General features: G+C 58.9%; 2 gene segments (V, D, J or C); both read right to left on the bottom strand.

Moving 5' to 3' along the window:
• On the bottom strand, positions 1–797 carry LOC136994360 (immunoglobulin heavy variable 3-30-like). The segment is given in 2 exon segments: positions 1–338; positions 740–797. Coding segments are annotated over 2 exon segments (396 nt in total).
• Positions 798–14,157: 13,360 nt separating this feature from the next.
• LOC136994359 (immunoglobulin heavy variable 3-21-like) lies at positions 14,158–14,944 on the bottom strand. The segment is given in 2 exon segments: positions 14,158–14,495; positions 14,887–14,944. Coding segments are annotated over 2 exon segments (396 nt in total).
• Positions 14,945–15,750: the final 806 nt, after the last annotated feature.

Genomic DNA, 15,750 nt, shown 5'->3' with positions numbered 1-15,750 from the left:
TCAGGGTGCAGACGGCTTTCCTGTCACTGTGGGAACGGCACAGAAATAGCGGGCCGAGTCCTGTGGGCGCAGGGCACGCAGGGCCAGAGACGCCACAGCCTGTGAATTGTCGCGGGAGACAGTGGCTCGACTCTCCACTGCCGTACCGTAACGAATGTTGCTAGAATCATAGCTGATGGTGGCGACCCACTCGAGTGTGGCACCGGTGGCCTGACGGTACCAAAGTAAACCAAAATCCTTGAAGCTGAAGCCGGATCCACGGCAGGAGAGTTGCACGGAGTCCCCAAACTCTCGCAGCCCTCCACCGGCCTCCACCAGCCGCACCTGGGCCTGCACCCCTGTGGACAGAGAGTGCAGGGAGCAAGGCAGCGCGCACACACACACGCAGTGGCAGGCAGTTCACCAGCCGCTCTGGGGTCCCCTTCCTGAGGACATGGAGACCTGGCATCATCCCTCCCTCATCCCTCTACCCTGGGAAACCCACTGGCCCTGGGAAATCCCAAGGCTGCCCTCCTCAGGGCTGAACTTGGCCTTGTCCTGAAATGTCCCCCAAATACTGGAAACCTCCCTCTCCCTGCCACAGAACCTCATCCCCACTGGCAAAGGCAATTTTCATGGCAGAGTGCACCTCACGTGGCAGCAGGCAGCAGCTGGCTCCCAGGACGGGGCACAGGCAGCCCCAGCCCCAGCCCCAGCCCGCCCGGCCCCGCGCTTGCTGCCCTCCCTGGCTGCCTCTCACCTGCCGGCACCGCTGCCAACGACAAGGCCAGGAGCCAAGGCACCATCCTGGGCGGCATCAGGCCCTGCCTCGGCCCTCTCCTGCACACACCGCCACTGGGGGCCTTCACCGCGGCAGCGCTAAGGACTCTGCCCCCACCGCAGACCCGTCCCGCCCCTCGCTGTCGCGGTCCCTTTGTGGGAGGAGGAGCGGCGACGCAGGGCCAGGCCGGCGGACGTTCATCGGCAGAGAAGGAGTGCGGCGCCCCCAGAAGGCCGCAGCTCCTTTCCCTTTTTGCCCCGCACGGTGGGACGAGTGTGCGGGCTCCCCAGCCCTGCGTAGCCTCGTAAAGAGGAGCCCTGGGCAATGCCTCAGAGGCCATAGGGAGAAGCTTCTCTGCCGCTCGGGGGCTGCTCCGGAAAGAAGAGCAGACTGGGGGCTGCAAGCCGTGACAGAGCCCTGGAGACGGTCGTGGATGGCAGCGAGGAGAGCTAAGACGCGCAGTGCCCTGCTCTGCCGGCACATGGGTCAGGGTCTCAGCCAGGCCCAGCTCGGCCGGCCCCAGCACCGGGCTGTTGGCCTCCAGCATCCCCTCGTAAGACTGTCCCCATGCCTCACAACCGCATCCTGCCCTAGCTTCACTCCCGGTCCTCTGGCCATGGGGCTGAGAAACAGCTTTGGAAGTCAGCCTCCAAAAGCCCACCCACCCAACCTGCCCCACAGGGACCCCGAGGAGGTGACACGTTTTCCAAGGCTTCACACGCTGCTCAGCTCTGCCCAGTGTGGGGAGGACTGAGAGAAGCGGGCTCCAGTGCAGGCAGGTGCAGCTTGCCAGAGAAAACACCCTGTCCTGGACAGGCTGCGAGGAGTCAGCACAGCCCCACAGGGCTGTGCCGGGTGCAGGGGCACACTTGATTCCCAGATGCCTGGTGTGCCTGTCCTGCCTGCTTAGGACAGGCAATAACCCCATGCACACCGTCGACCACACATCCAGGCCCGCGTTGCCTTGCCTCTCCTCAGCTTGGCTCTATCTGCAGAGCAGCTCTGCCTGCTTCCCCCTCACAATCACCCCTTCTGTGCCCGTGTGACCCCTGTCTGAGCTGACCCAGGATATGCACGTGGAGACAGAAGTAACAACACAGAGAAGAGACTTTGTAACCTGTCCAGGGGAAAATCTGCTCTACAGCTCAGCTCTTCGTGCTACATTGCTGTGGGACTCCCCAAAGAACATGAGGTAGCCACACTAGATTCAGCTTGGGCTTTCCCTGTGAAAATGCTCTCAAGGCTCTTTGTGCTTCTTCCTGACCAGCAAAAGCTTCCCTTTTGCTTTGTGTGTGTGAGAGAGACTGAGGAGGAAGCAAGGAGGTGACAGCATGTTCATGGTTTTGGGTGGGCTTGTGAGAGATTCTGCTGCTGAAATAGGTACCAGGGCTCCTTTCCCTTTTCTGCCCGGACAGCTGTGAGGGTGGCCGGGCTCTTTAGACCCATGTAGCTCTTGAAAAGAAGGCACCTGGGCAACGCCTCCAAGGCAATAGGGGAAAGCTGCTTGCCTGTTTGGTGGCTGCTCCGGAATGGAAAGTGGGGGGAGGGGCTGTGGGGTGTGTGGGAGCCACGGAGATGGCCAGGGACAGTTGGGAGTAAAGCAGAGCTATGAGTGCTGTGCTCCAGCCACAGTGACCCTCCCCATGCCCCGCACTCTCATTTTACCCTGCCCTCACTCCCTGTCCCCAGCACACCAGGCTGACATGGGGAGGAGCGTGGAGGAATGAACACCCCCACACCTTTTCTCTGTGACAAGGGGCCCCCCAGGATTCCCCAGGCAGCCAAGGCTCCATGGGACTAATGGGCACCGGGAGCAGGTCCTTGCTTGGTGCTGCAAGAAGGCGCAGGCTTGAGCGGTGTCCTGGCTCCAACTCCACTCACCCCAACCCCCAGCTCACCCCACACAACTCCTGCGAGGCTCAGTGGGGGACAACATTGTGGGATATCCTCTGAAGAAAGGGGAGACTGTCTTCTGTGTGCTCACCATGCTTGGGAGGGACCCCAAACTTCTTTTGGGATCCTTGTGCCTGCAGGCCAACACACCCCCTGGGATGAAGATGTGCCACGGTATCATGGTCCTGGCTGGTGTCATCTTTTCAGCAGTGCTGCCAACCCTGCAGGCTGTCCAGCTCCTGTACGCTCCCTCTTCCCCTGGGTGCTCCAGCCCAGTCCCTTGGGTAGGAGGTGGGAAATGGAGGTTCAGAGGGTAAAGGGGGGGCAGGAGCCCACTGGAGCTAGGCACTTGAGGCTGAGAAGAAAAGGGGGGATGTCAGGCCATATTGTGAAAGCCAGGACAGTTGCAAGATGCCTTTTCAATCCTTCAGGGAAGGTCCTCAGTGTAAACACCAAATAATTCATTCAGAATGGAAGGCTCAGTTTTGTCCTTCCGGGATCATTTTTCATGACAAATGCCCTAACTCTGACTTTGTTTTCTCTGCGGCATTTAAGGTGTGTTGCTGTTTTGTAAACACACAGCGGCTGGTACATGCACATGCTCAACATGGCACCAGTATGTACCCAAACTAGGAGGCCACCTTTGGGAAGGTGGGGAGTAGCATGCATCCCCTTTAGGCCAGCTGATCTCCAGTGTGCCCTGGTTCCTTCCTGGAGGCTGAAGAGCCTGAGAGCTGGCCATGGCTGTTCCTGGGAAGAGGGTCCCTGGAGACAGTGGAGGGCAGGGAGTGTGAGGAGTAGATTTGGGAAGTGGGATCCCCCCACGATGCGCAGCAATGGCCCATCCCTCCCTGGGAGCTGCCCTGAACCCCTCCTGGCAGTCGCCTCCCCTCCAGCTCCTGCACCATGGATCAGCAGCCCCAGCAGGATGTTTGTGTCAGTCAGGGTGCATCCAGGTCTCCTGTCCCCATGGGAATGAATGGTCCACAAGTACTGAGCTGAGTGCCAGGGATGCAGAGTGCGCAGGACCAGAGTCTACTGAGCCTAGAGTTTGTCCCAGAAGGTGGTGGCTTGACCCTCCACAGTGGCCCCATACTTCTTCATATTACCTGATTGGCTGCTGATGTATGAGGCCCAGCTGGATCCATGGCAGAAGAGGTGCTCAGAGTCCCCAGGCACTCACAGCCCTCCACCAGCCTCCACTAGCTGCATGCAGGCCCACACCCCTGCGGACAGAGAGTGCAAAGAGCAAGGCAATGCATGCACAGGGCGAGAGGTAGGTCACTTGCCACAGTGGGGTCCGCTTGCCAGGGACATGGAGAACCAGCATCATCCCTCCACCTGGGGAAGCTCACTGGCCCCAGAAAATGACTCCCTCCTTGCGGCTGATCTTGGCCCTCTCCTGAAATGTCTCTGAAATCCTGAAAGCCTCCATCTCCCTGCCACAGCACCTGCTCCCCTGTGGGGAAGGCGATTTGCACAGGGGAGTGCGCCCAGTGCGGAAGCAGAAAGAGCTGGACCCCAAGATGACTTTGCTTCTCTCTTGCTGTCCCCAGCCCCAGTCCTGCTCTGCCAGTAACTGTCCTCTTTAATGAAATATTATGGGGGCTCTCGCATGATGTCACTTTGCTCCGCTAGTCTGGTCTTGTGCTCTCCTACTCCTCTCGACCTGACACAGCTCAAAGCAAACCTGCCCCATTAATACCATCAATCCCCTCAAGAATGTCAGTGACAGAGGAAGGGGCATGCTTGATGTATGCAGCCCGGTTCCACCACTGTATCCCCACCACAGCACCTAAAGCCCAGCCTTGTCTTCAGGGCAAAGAAAACACACCAGGAGTGGACCCTGCACCCTGCTCAAGCCCCATGCACTGTGGTTCCAGCACCAGGGGTCCAGTCCCGCTGTTCCCCAGAGACATAAGGTGATGCCCTGGGTGTCAGGGAATGCAGCTGCATGGAGAAGGGGTTGCTGGGGACGTCTCTGGTGATGCTGATCCTCTTTTGGAAGCGTGGGGCACAGTCTGTTTGCACACCTCCAAAAACTGCAGCCATCCACTCCTGGCTCTCTCCTGCTTTCTGCTTGTGCCAGTGCCCCACCAACATACCAGTGGACAGGGACACCCCAAACACAGCACACCTGAGGAGAAAGACTCTGAGCCCCTGCCCTATGCAGGGTCCAAAACTCACAAGCCTCAGCTGGGAACATGTGCCTGGAAATGAGCCTGAGAAGAAGCAGCAAATGAGCAAAAGCTGTGATGAGGGCAGAGAAGGCCCCCACTCTTGGGGAAACTAGTATTTCCATGTGCCTGCTCCTACAAGGAACCAGAACAAACACCAGGAGAAAATACCTAATCACTTCTGTGTCTTTGCAGGAACAGAGCTCTCACAAACACAGTAACACCCAATACAGTTAAAAACACAGCAGCAATGCTCTTACACTTGCCCACTTGGGAGCAGGACTAGAGCAACGAGGAAAGGCTGGGACAGGCTGGAGAGGAGGCCCCAGGAATGTGCATTCCACCCCACTGCTGCTTAGGTTCCCAGGAGTGCTCTCATCTGGATCATAGATCCTCTCACAGAGCTGCAGGTAACAGAGCTAACACAGCACAGGTGATAGAGAGAGCCAACAGATGCAACAGTTTTGCAGCAGTAGGTGCAGAAGGGCACAAAGAAGGCATCCTCATCTCAGTCCAGACCAGCATTCATGGCCTCAGGTATGGTGGTGAAGCACCACAGAGCACTTTCCCCAGGGCCTGTTGGAGCAGCTGTCCCTGTCATGTCAGAGGCTTTGGTGCAGACAGAGCTTCTGATGGAGGACACAGCTCTGCAAGTCTTGGGCTGCAGGCAGTGCCTGGGGCTTCACCCTGAGGAGAAAGGAGGGGAAAAAAAAAGTGGAAAAACTCTACTACTTGCAGTGATGTAGTTCAGAGAGCACCTTTATTCTCACTCTCACACACACCCACCCCGCAGCAGCTGCAGGGGAAGCATGTCTGATGCACAAATCAGGCTGAGGCTTCCCTGATTAGCATAAGTAAATGACTTATATACATTTCTTTGGTTGGTATAGTTACTATCTAACACTCCCTGGTTGGCTGTATATACAAGGCAGAGAACAAAGAGAATGGAAGTCTTCACTAGCAAACTCCGCAACTGCTAACTGGCTTTATGCAGTTTGAATTCCTGGCAAGCCAGGCAGGAGTTGGAGCATTTTATACAAAGCTCAAGGTTTCTTTCTTTGCTCTATCTTAAGATAGTGATTAGTAAAACAAAAAAATGAAGTTAGTCTTGCCACTATTGTTGATTGTCTTTTACCTCCACAGCTGAGAGACGGAGTGGACTGATACTGCCCATGAACACTTGGTTGCCCAGCTGGTGTTGGCAACAGGGTTTTGGCCTTTGGGGAATGTGCTCTGGGACAAACTCAGACTTCTCCTTGGCTCCTGATGAGCTCCATAAACAGGAATGTTCCTCCTGCAAGGGAAAGCTGAGGAAGTCTCAGTTTCATCTTTTGGCTGCAAGTTTCAGTGCTGGAACTCGAGGAAAAAAAAAAATCCTGCAAGTGAGAGGAAGGTTATATGGGTGAGTAGAAAGGAAGACCCCAGAGGACTGAGGAGCAGTGTTCAGCATGGTTCTGTCTGCTGCATTTATGGTGTGTGACTGGCTGCTTTTTGTAAAGACACCGACACTGGGCAATGCGCACACTGGGAGGCTGCAGCAGCAGGTACACACATGAAGAGCCCAGTTTGGGAAGGACAGGGAATAACACGCACATCTCCCGTGTCTCCTGCTTGCTTCCTGGAGCCTGGGAGGCCCAGCTGCTGGCCATGGCTCTTCCTGGAAACAGGGCCCCTGCACACAGGGCCGGGGAGGGAGAGAGATCAGGAGATCCACTCCAACCCCAGAGGCCCCTGCCTGACACCTGCAAAGGGCACAGGGCAGCACACGGGAGCATGCGAGGCTGGGAGGGAAGGCTCCAGGTCTGCCCCACAATCCGAAGTACAAGGACACAGGAGTCATCCCAAAACATTTCCAGACCCCAGAGCTTTTGCCAAAAGCTCTGCCTGCCTGTAATGCCTGAAGCTGTAATGTCAGCCAGCCCTGGAAGGGCGGAAGAAAGGGGGCCAAAAAGGGGGCCAGCTGTACCTGAAGCATGTCAAACCACATCTTTCGTTTGGGCCACTGTCTTGCCCTTCACATGCCTGGGATGCTCTTCTCGCTCTCATGCTTGAAACTCTAATGGATCATAGTGTATGCTGTGCAGACACTGTGCACCAGAGCCTGCTGGTACCAGCACCTGTGCAAGTTCTGGAAAGGGACTCGAATCCATGGCAGGAGAGGTGCATGAAATCCCTAGGGCTTCTCAGCTCTGGGGGCAGACGGCAACACGGAACTCCCGGGCACCTTCCACTAGCCTCCAGCTGACCATGCAACTCTCCCAGGGAGGCTGCCAACCAGAGGTGGATGTCCTGGCATAAGCTGCTCCTCTCTCTGTGGGGGGATAGCACACTAGAAGGAGATGAGGGGCCCTGGGAGGAGGTTTTTGTTAGTGCCCAGACAGGTGTCCTGCTCCCATGGGAATGGCACAGAAGTGGCAGACACAGTCCCTGGGGAGAAGAGCGAGCAGGGCAAAACACCGGTTGGCTGGGAACTGTCCTTGGAGGCAGAGGCTCACCCCTCCTGTGCTGCCCTGCACCAGATGCAGGAAGAATCGTAGCTGATGAAGGAGACCCATGCGATCCTGGCCTGGGCACCTGAGGGTACCTCCGGATATTGCAGACATCCACTACCGGATCCCTCCAGGATTCCACTTCTACCAGGGCGCCACAAAACCACCAGCTGAGAGGGACTCACCACAGGCAGCGCACCTGAGGGTGTGGGGCTCTGAACCCTGGACTTGTGCAGAGCCAATCCTCCAAGATGAGGAGAAGCACAAGAGCAAAGCTGCAATAACAGCCTAAGGCAACAAGTGTTTCTATTTCCATGGTCTTCCAGGGGATCAGGAGAAACACAGAGAGGAAACGGGTAGTCAGTTCTCCAATCTGGAGGCACACCGCTCTCACAGACACGCTCACACCCAGGAAAGTCAGGCACACAGGAACACGGCTAGGAAAGAGGCAGCAAAGCCCCGATACTCACTCACTTGGCAGCAGCAGCAGCAGCAGAGCACTGAGGAAAAGCTGGGCCATACTGGAGAGGAGGCTCAGGCAATGCGCACTTCACCACACACCTCTGAACTTCCCAGAAGAGCTCATAGCTGCGTCATAAATCCTCTCACATCTCCAAACACTCCTCCCTCCTCTGCTTTTACCTGCAAGCACGGGAAAGGCCTGCTTTTGGAACCAGCTATTGCCTGGTGCCACCTTCCGATTTGTGGCTGCTTGGAGGAAGTGCTGAGCTGTCTGGACTCCCTCTCAGCCAGTTCTTGTTCCACCCTGCTCAAGACCTGCTCCAGTGTGAGCCAAGCACCACAGTAATATACCGCTGCATCCTCTTGCTTTGCTGCCCGGATCCTCAGCGTGAATCTGTTCTGGGAGCTCTCCACTTTCCCCTCAAAGCGACCCTGGAAACCCTCTCCATAGGCATTACCATACTGCCGGTAAATCAAGGTCAGAGAGCCCTGCAGCTTCTGCCGGTACCAGAACATGTAGTAGCTGCTCATGCTGCCTCCACGCATGCTGCACTGGAAGGTGCCTCCCTCGCCTTCTCGCACTGCCAGTTCCCCATGGTGTTGCTCCAAGACCACCTGGCCGTTGACTGCTGTGGAGAGCAAGAGGGAGCCGTGGTCACCTTGAGAGCGGGCAAGGGAGGGTGCAGCCCTGGTGGGGGCATTGCAGTGTCACTGGTCCAGCGGGAACACTAAATCCTGCTCCTTCAACCCAACAGATAACGATGGTCAGAGGAAGAGCCCTGACACAGGAACCAGGCCTTGTGAGCAGAGAGAGACACCACATTTCCCTGCCTGCCACATAGGCAGCTTGCAGGAGAGCTTGCCCAGGACGGGGCACAGGCGCCCGCAGGCAGCCCCAGCCCGCCCAGCCCCGCGCTCGCTGCCCTCCCTGCTCGCCTCTCACCTGCCGGCACCGCTGCCAACGACAAGGCCAGGAGCCAAGGCACCATCCTGGGCGGCATCAGGCCCTGCCGCGCCGGGGGCCGGGGCCGGGGCCGGCTGCGGGCAAAGCAGCCCCGGCGGGAGGCAGAGAGCAGCAGAGCTGAGCCGCGCTCGGCCCCGCTCCTGCCCGCACCGCGATCGCCGCCCCTCGCTGCGGCTGCGGCCGCGCCCACGACTCTGCCCTCCCCCCCGCCACGACCCGCCCCGCCCCCCGCTGCCGCGGCCCCTCTGCGGGAGGAGAAGGGGGGCGCGGGGCCGAGCCGGGCTGCGTGGGAGCGGGCTGAGGAAGGTCCATCAGCAGCGAAGGAGCGCGGCGCCCCCAGAAGGCCACAGCAAGAGACTTTTCTGCCAGGACGGCTGCGAGGGTGGCCGGGCTCTTTAGACCTCTGTAGCCCTTGGAAAGAAGGCACCTGGGCAAGGCCTCCAAGGCAGCAGGGGAAAGCTGCTTGCCTGCTGGGGGGCTGCTGTGGAAAGGAAAGTGGGGTGAGGGGCTGTGGGGCGTGTGGGAGCCGTGGAGATGGCCTGGGACGGTCAGGAGCAAAGCAGAGCTATGAGTGCTGTGCTCCAGCCAGAGGGGGTCCAGGCCTTGGCCAGGCCCTACTTGGGCCAGCCCCGGGGACAGGTGGCAGCCCACAGGGTCCCCTTGCAGGACCCCCCCCCCCCCCCATGCCCTGCACCCTCACCCTGCCCTTTCTCACTCGCCATCCCCTGCCCAGCAGGCCGAGGTGGGGGGAAGCGTGGGGAAATGAACCCTCCCCAGGGCACCTCTTGCCCCGTCCACAGGGGTGCAGGCCCTGGTGTGGAGGCTAGAGGCCTGTGAGCACCCTGGGAGTTTCTGCACCTCTTGTCCCTTGCCCCTTGCTGCTTTCCCTTGCCCACCCCACCCCCAAGGAGCCAAGGCATATATACCCATCGAGCCATAATTAGCAACAAGGAGGAGGGACTTCTCTTCTCGTCCTGGGGAAAAATGGGCTCTGCAGCTCCTAGATGCATTGCTGTGGGACTCCCTAAAGAACATGAGGTAGCCACACTAGATTCAGCTTGGGCTTTCCCTGTGAAAATGCTCTCAAGGCTCTTTGTGCTTCTTCCTGACCAGCAAAAGCTTCCCTTTTGCTTTGTGTGTGTGTGAGAGAGACTGAGGAGGAAGCAAGGAGGTAACAGTATGTTCATGGTTTTGGGTGGGCTGTCAGTGAGGGGTATGCCAGAGATGTGGCAGGTAAGGGTGAGAGGCTCTGAGACCTTCCCTGCTGTGGGCCCAGAGGCCTCTGTCTGCACCTGAGCAAGAGCACCTGCAGACACAGGAGCCAAGGATGAGCAGCACATGGTGAGAGCTCAAGCAATCACTTGATATACTCTCACATTTGCCTGGCCTCCTACTTCTCAGCTCCAAGATGCTAACCTTAGAGAGACGCATGTTCTCAAAAGCTCTTGCTCCCATTACATTCTCAGATCTGGGAAACAAACATCAAATAATCTCATTCAGAATGGAAGGCTCAGTTTTGTCCTTCAGGGGTCTTTTTTCCTGACAAATGCCCTAACTCTGTCCTTCTCTCCCCATGAGCTCCAGAAATGACTTTTTGCACAGGAATGTTGAGGGAGTCTTGTTTTCCTCTTTTGACTGCAAATTGTCCTGCTGGGACCTGAAAGACAAATCTGCAAGTCAAATGAAGGCTGTCTGGGTGATTAGAAAGGAAACCCTCAGCAAACTGAGCAGTGCTGTTAAGAAGGCTTTTGTCTGTGGCATTTAGGGGGTGTTCTTGTTCTGTAAATGCCCAGCGGCTGGTACATGCACATGCTGACATGGCACCGGTCTGTACCCAAACCAGGATGCCCAACACACGGCAGCCCATGTGGCTAGGGCTGCTCTGTATCATTCTCCTCTGCTTGGCTCTGCCTGCAGAGATGCTCTGCCTGCTTTTTGCCTTGTCTGTGCCCCTGGGACCCCTGCCCAGCCAGCTGGGTGCTGGGCTGCTGCCCACGGCCCGGGTACCCCTCAGCTCTGTACCCCGTGTCGCTCCCTCCAGTCTGTGCTGGGCTCTGACACCCTTAAATGCAAAAGGGAGGAGGGCAGGAAGCTGATATTGTCAGGGCACCCATGAGCATCTCCCACCGTGGTCCTTGCAGGGCGCAATAATAGAGCTCACTGTCAGCCAGGTCCAGCGTGGCCATGCCCAAGGTGCCGGAGCTCTCATGGGCCTGGCCAGAAAACCTCTTGCGGGCAAAAGGGGCTGTGTGGCTCTATGAACCCCCGCGGCCCTTCCTCTGCAGGATGTATTGCAGGGGCCCGCCAGCACGCTGCCGAGACCAGGCCACATAAATATAGGAGGAGTTGGAGCTGTAAGTGCATCGGAAGGTCGCTGCATGCCCTGCTTGCCCCCACGCTGCAGACACTGTCGGTTTGATCACGTCGCCTTGAAATGATCCTGAAAGCAGAGCAGGGCTCTTTACTCACCACTTCACTCCAAGCAGCACAAGGAAAGAGGCCGGGGCGGGAGGGCACGGGGTGATGGAAGCAAGAAATGCTATTTCCAAAACTCAAACACTTTGGAAGCCTGAGGGAAGAAGGGCAGGGAGGGAAGGCCGCAGGCAGCTCAAGTAGCCAGAGGTTGTTTGGGGAGGTGAAATATGCTGAACACCCCTGCCAGACTTGAACACTGCCTTTGCGTTTTGCGAACAGCAAAAGATTAATCCCAAGAAGGTAGCTCTTTATGGCACCTGTGGGATTGCCCCGCGGTGCTCTTGGAAAGCCCAGGTCTCCTCGGGAACAGCTCTGAACACTCCAGCAGTTACCTCCCCTCCAGCTCCCACACCCAGGGCCAGAGAGAGGCCCCTGGCCCCTGCCGGAGGTTTGTGTCAGGGTGCAGCCAGGCTTCCTCTTCCCATGCTAATGGCACTGAACTATCAGGTGGAGTCCCAGGGGTGCAGGGCATGCAGGGCCAGGGACGCCTTTGCCCATGGATTGCTCCAGGAGGCAATGGCTCAACCCTCCACCACCGGCATGTACTCGATAAATCAGATTGGAAGTAGGAGACCCACTCCAGGCCAGAACCAAGGGCCTGACAGTATCCCAAGCCCACTGCAGTTTTGAAGGCATCCCCTTTCCACGGACATGGAGAGACAGAACTGTCCCTCTACACTGGAAAAACCACCGGCCCTGGAAAATCACAAGGCTGCCCTCCTCGGCACTGATCTGGCCCTTTCCTGACATGTCTCGGAACTCCTGAAAGCCTCCCTTTCCCTGCCACAGCACCCAGGCCCCAGCGGGGAAGTTTTCATGGGAGAGTGCACTCCGCATGGCAGCAGGAGGAGTTGGGCCCCACAAGGGGGTCAGGCACCCGCAGGCAGCTCCAGCCCGCCCGGCCCCGCGCTCGCTGCCCTCCCTGGCCACCTCTCACCTGCCAGCATCTCTGCGAAGGACAGAGCCAGGAGCCAAGGCACCATCCTGGGCGGCATCAGGCCCTGCCGGGCTGGGGACCGCGGCCATAGGCTAGTGCCGAGGGCAAAGCAGCCCCGGTGGGAGGCGGAGAGGAGCAGAGCTGAGCCACCCTCGCCTCTGCTCCTGCCCGCACCAGGATCGCAGCCCCTCGCCGCAGCAGCTCTGCCAACTCTGCCCTCCCCCATCCGACCCGCCCCTCCCCCACTGTCACAGCCCCTTTTGGGGAGGAGAAGGGGGGACCCAGATCTGGGCCTGGCCGACCCTGGGCAGAGGCATCAGCAGAGAAGGAGTGTGGCGCCCCCAAAAGGACAAGCTTCCTTTCCCTTTTCTTCCAGAACGGCTGTGAGGGTGTCCTGGCTCTGGAGCCCTGCGTAGCCCCCGGAAAGAGGGCTAGGCAATGCCTAGGGAATAGGGAAAAGCTGCTCTCCTGCTTGCTGGCCGCTCTGGAAAGGAGAACAGGGTGAGGGGCTGTTGGCCGTGGGGGAGCAATGGAGAGGGCCAAGAATGGCTAGGAACAAAGCAGAGACAAGGAGGGCGCTGCTCCGCCTGCAGCCGGCTTGGGGTGGAAACACAGTGTGGAGAAAAGACTCCCCCACCATCCCCTTCAGTTCTGATATCCCCCCCTTTAGTATGGACATGTAAGTGCACAGAAAGGGCTCTGAGCTTTGTTGATGCCTCCCAAGGACCAGGATCTCCTTCACCTCCCAGGACCATGGCCAGGAAGAGATGTAGCAAGAGCAGAACCACCTCACCTCAGCCCACTTCCTTTTCGCAGGCAAAGCTGAGAGACAGTACCAGTCCAACCAGGCTGGCCTGAGCAGGGCTCTGCTTCTCTTGGGACAAGTGGTGAGATTCAGTAGAAAGCACAGCTCCAGCTTGGTGATTGCCCAATGCAGCACTCATCCCTGGAGGCTTGGAGGAGGAGAAGCAAAAGAGCAAAGATGGGATCTGCTGGGACCAGAACATGGTATGGTTGCTCATACTGCCCCTCTCGTTCTGCACTGGAAGGGGCCTCCCCCACCATCACAGGAAACCTGGGGCCCACTCACGGAGCTGTTTCCTTATGCCCCCATCTTCGCCCTTGTCCTCGCATGACTGACTGCAGTGCCTGCAGGGGAAACTGCTGGGCCCAGTGCAAAGCAACAGGCCCTGAGGTGCAGGTAGAGCAGCCTTGGGAGGTTCCCCTGTGCCCTGCCTGTTCCCCTGCTATGGAGGCCATAAGCCGCACTGAGGTGCCTGATCCGCAGCTGCAAGCGGAACGAGGCTCTTCCCCATGTGCTCTGCAGGGACACATGAGGGTCAGGCCAGCAGGGCTGCGAGCAGTCAGCACAGTTCCACGGGGCCAAGCCGGGTACAGGGCATGCCCAGGTCCCAAGGTGCCAGGGACCCCCATCACGCTGATCTAGGCAGGGCAATAACCCCATGCATCTGGCAACCCACATGATCATGCCTGCTCCACTTTGCCTCTCTCCAGCTCCGCTCTGGCTGCAGTGCTGCTCTGCCCACATTTCCCACCCCATCTGGGCCACTGGGACCTGCAGCCAGCCAAGATCCATCCTCAGCACAACCCAGTCCCTTCCTCAAAGCAGGCCGGGACTGTGACAACCAGGAATACAAAATGGAGGGAGGGAGGGAGGAGTGCAAGAAGTGTAAGAAGCTCAAAATCACACCTGAAAACGCAGCAGGGCTGTTCGCACAGGCATCCACTGCAACAAGCACAAAGAAGACGTTTGGGGGGGGGGGCGTGGAAAGGGGAAAAGCTACAGGAAACGCCCATGTTAGAGCTGAAGCCTGCCCTTGTCTCTGTGGTGTAAGAAAGGAGGCATGTGGGGAAAGGTCCCATTTGCCGCACCTGTGGGATTGCCACGCGGTGAGCAGCCATGCCCCCAAACCTGCCTGCCACTCCCCACCCCTCCAGCTCCCACACTCTGGGCCAGGGCCGCTGGCAGGAGGTTTGTGTCAGGGTGCAGACGGCTTTCCTGTCACTGTGGGAACGGCACAGAAATAGCGGGCCGAGTCCTGTGGGCGCAGGGCACGCAGGGCCAGAGACGCCACAGCCTGTGAATTGTCGCGGGACACAGTGGCTCGACTCTTCACTGCCGTACCATAACGAATGTAGCTAGAATCATAGCTGATGGTGGCGACCCACTCGAGTGTGGCACCGGTGGCCTGACGGTACCAAAGTAAATCATAGTAGTTGAAGCTGAAGCCGGATCCATGGCAGGAGAGGCGAATGGATTCCCCAGGCGCTTTCAGCCCTCCACCGGCCTCCACCAGCCGCACCTGGGCCTGCACCCCTGTGGACAGAGAGTGCAGGGAGCAAGGCAGCGCACACACACGCAGTGGCAGGCAGTTCACCAGCCGCTCTGGGGTCCCCTTCCTGGGCACATGGAGACCCGGCATCATCCCTCCCTCATCCCTCTACCCTGGGAAACCCACTGGCCCTGGGAAATCCCAAGGCTGCCCTCCTCAGGGCTGAATTTGGCCTTGTCCTGAAATGTCCCCCAAATACTGGAAACCTCCCTCTCCCTGCCACAGAACCTCATCCCCACTGGCAAAGGCAATTTTCATGGCAGAGTGCACCTCACGTGGCAGCAGGCAGCAGCTGGCTCCCAGGACGGGGCACAGGCAGCCCCAGCCCCAGCCCGCCCGGCCCCGCGCTCGCTGCCCTCCCTGGCTGCCTCTCACCTGCCGGCACCGCTGCCAACGACAAGGCCAGGAGCCAAGGCACCATCCTGGGCGGCATCAGGCCCTGCCTCGGCCCTCTCCTGCACACACCGCCACTGGGGGCCTTCACCGCGGCAGCGCTAAGGACTCTGCCCCCACCGCAGCCCCGTCCCGCCCCTCGCTGTCGCGGTCCCTTTGTGGGAGGAGGAGCGGCGACGCAGGGCCAGGCCGGCGGACGTTCATCGGCGGAGAAGGAGTGCAGCGCCCCCAGAAGGCCGCAGCTCTTTCCCTTTTTGCCCCGCACGGTGGGACGAGTGTGCGGGCTCCCCAGCCCTGCGTAGCCTCGTAAAGAGGAGCCCTGGGCAATGCCTCAGAGGCCAGAGGGAAAAGCTTCTCTGCCGCTCGGGGGCTGCTCCAGAAAGAAGAGCAGACTGGGGGCTGCAAGCCGTGACGGAGCCCTGGAGACAGTCGTGGATGGCAGCGAGGAGAGCTAAGATGCGGAGTGCCCTGCTCTGCCGGCCCATGGGTCAGGGTCTCAGCCAGGCCCAGCTCGGCCGGCCCCAGCACCGGGCTGTCAGCCTCCAGCATCCCCTCCCCTCGTAGGACTGTCCCCATGCCTCACAACCGCATCCTGCCCTAGCTTCACTCCCGGTCCTCTGCCCATGGGGCTGAGAAACAGCTTTGGAAGTCAGCCTCCAAAAGCCCACCCACCCAACCTGCCCCACAGGGACCCTGAGGAGGTGACACGTTTTCCAAGGCTTCACACGCTGCTCAGCTCTGCCCAGTGTGGGGAGGACTGAGAGAAGCGGGCTCCAGTGCAGGCAGGTGCAGCTTGCCAGAGAAAATTCCCTGTCCTGGACAGGCTGCGAGGAGTCAGCACAGCCC

This window comes from Apteryx mantelli, chromosome 28 (assembly GCF_036417845.1).
Source record: "Apteryx mantelli isolate bAptMan1 chromosome 28, bAptMan1.hap1, whole genome shotgun sequence".
In the NCBI taxonomy this organism is placed as follows: Eukaryota; Metazoa; Chordata; class Aves; order Apterygiformes; family Apterygidae; genus Apteryx; species Apteryx mantelli.
This window is presented reverse-complemented; position numbering and strand designations above follow the sequence as displayed.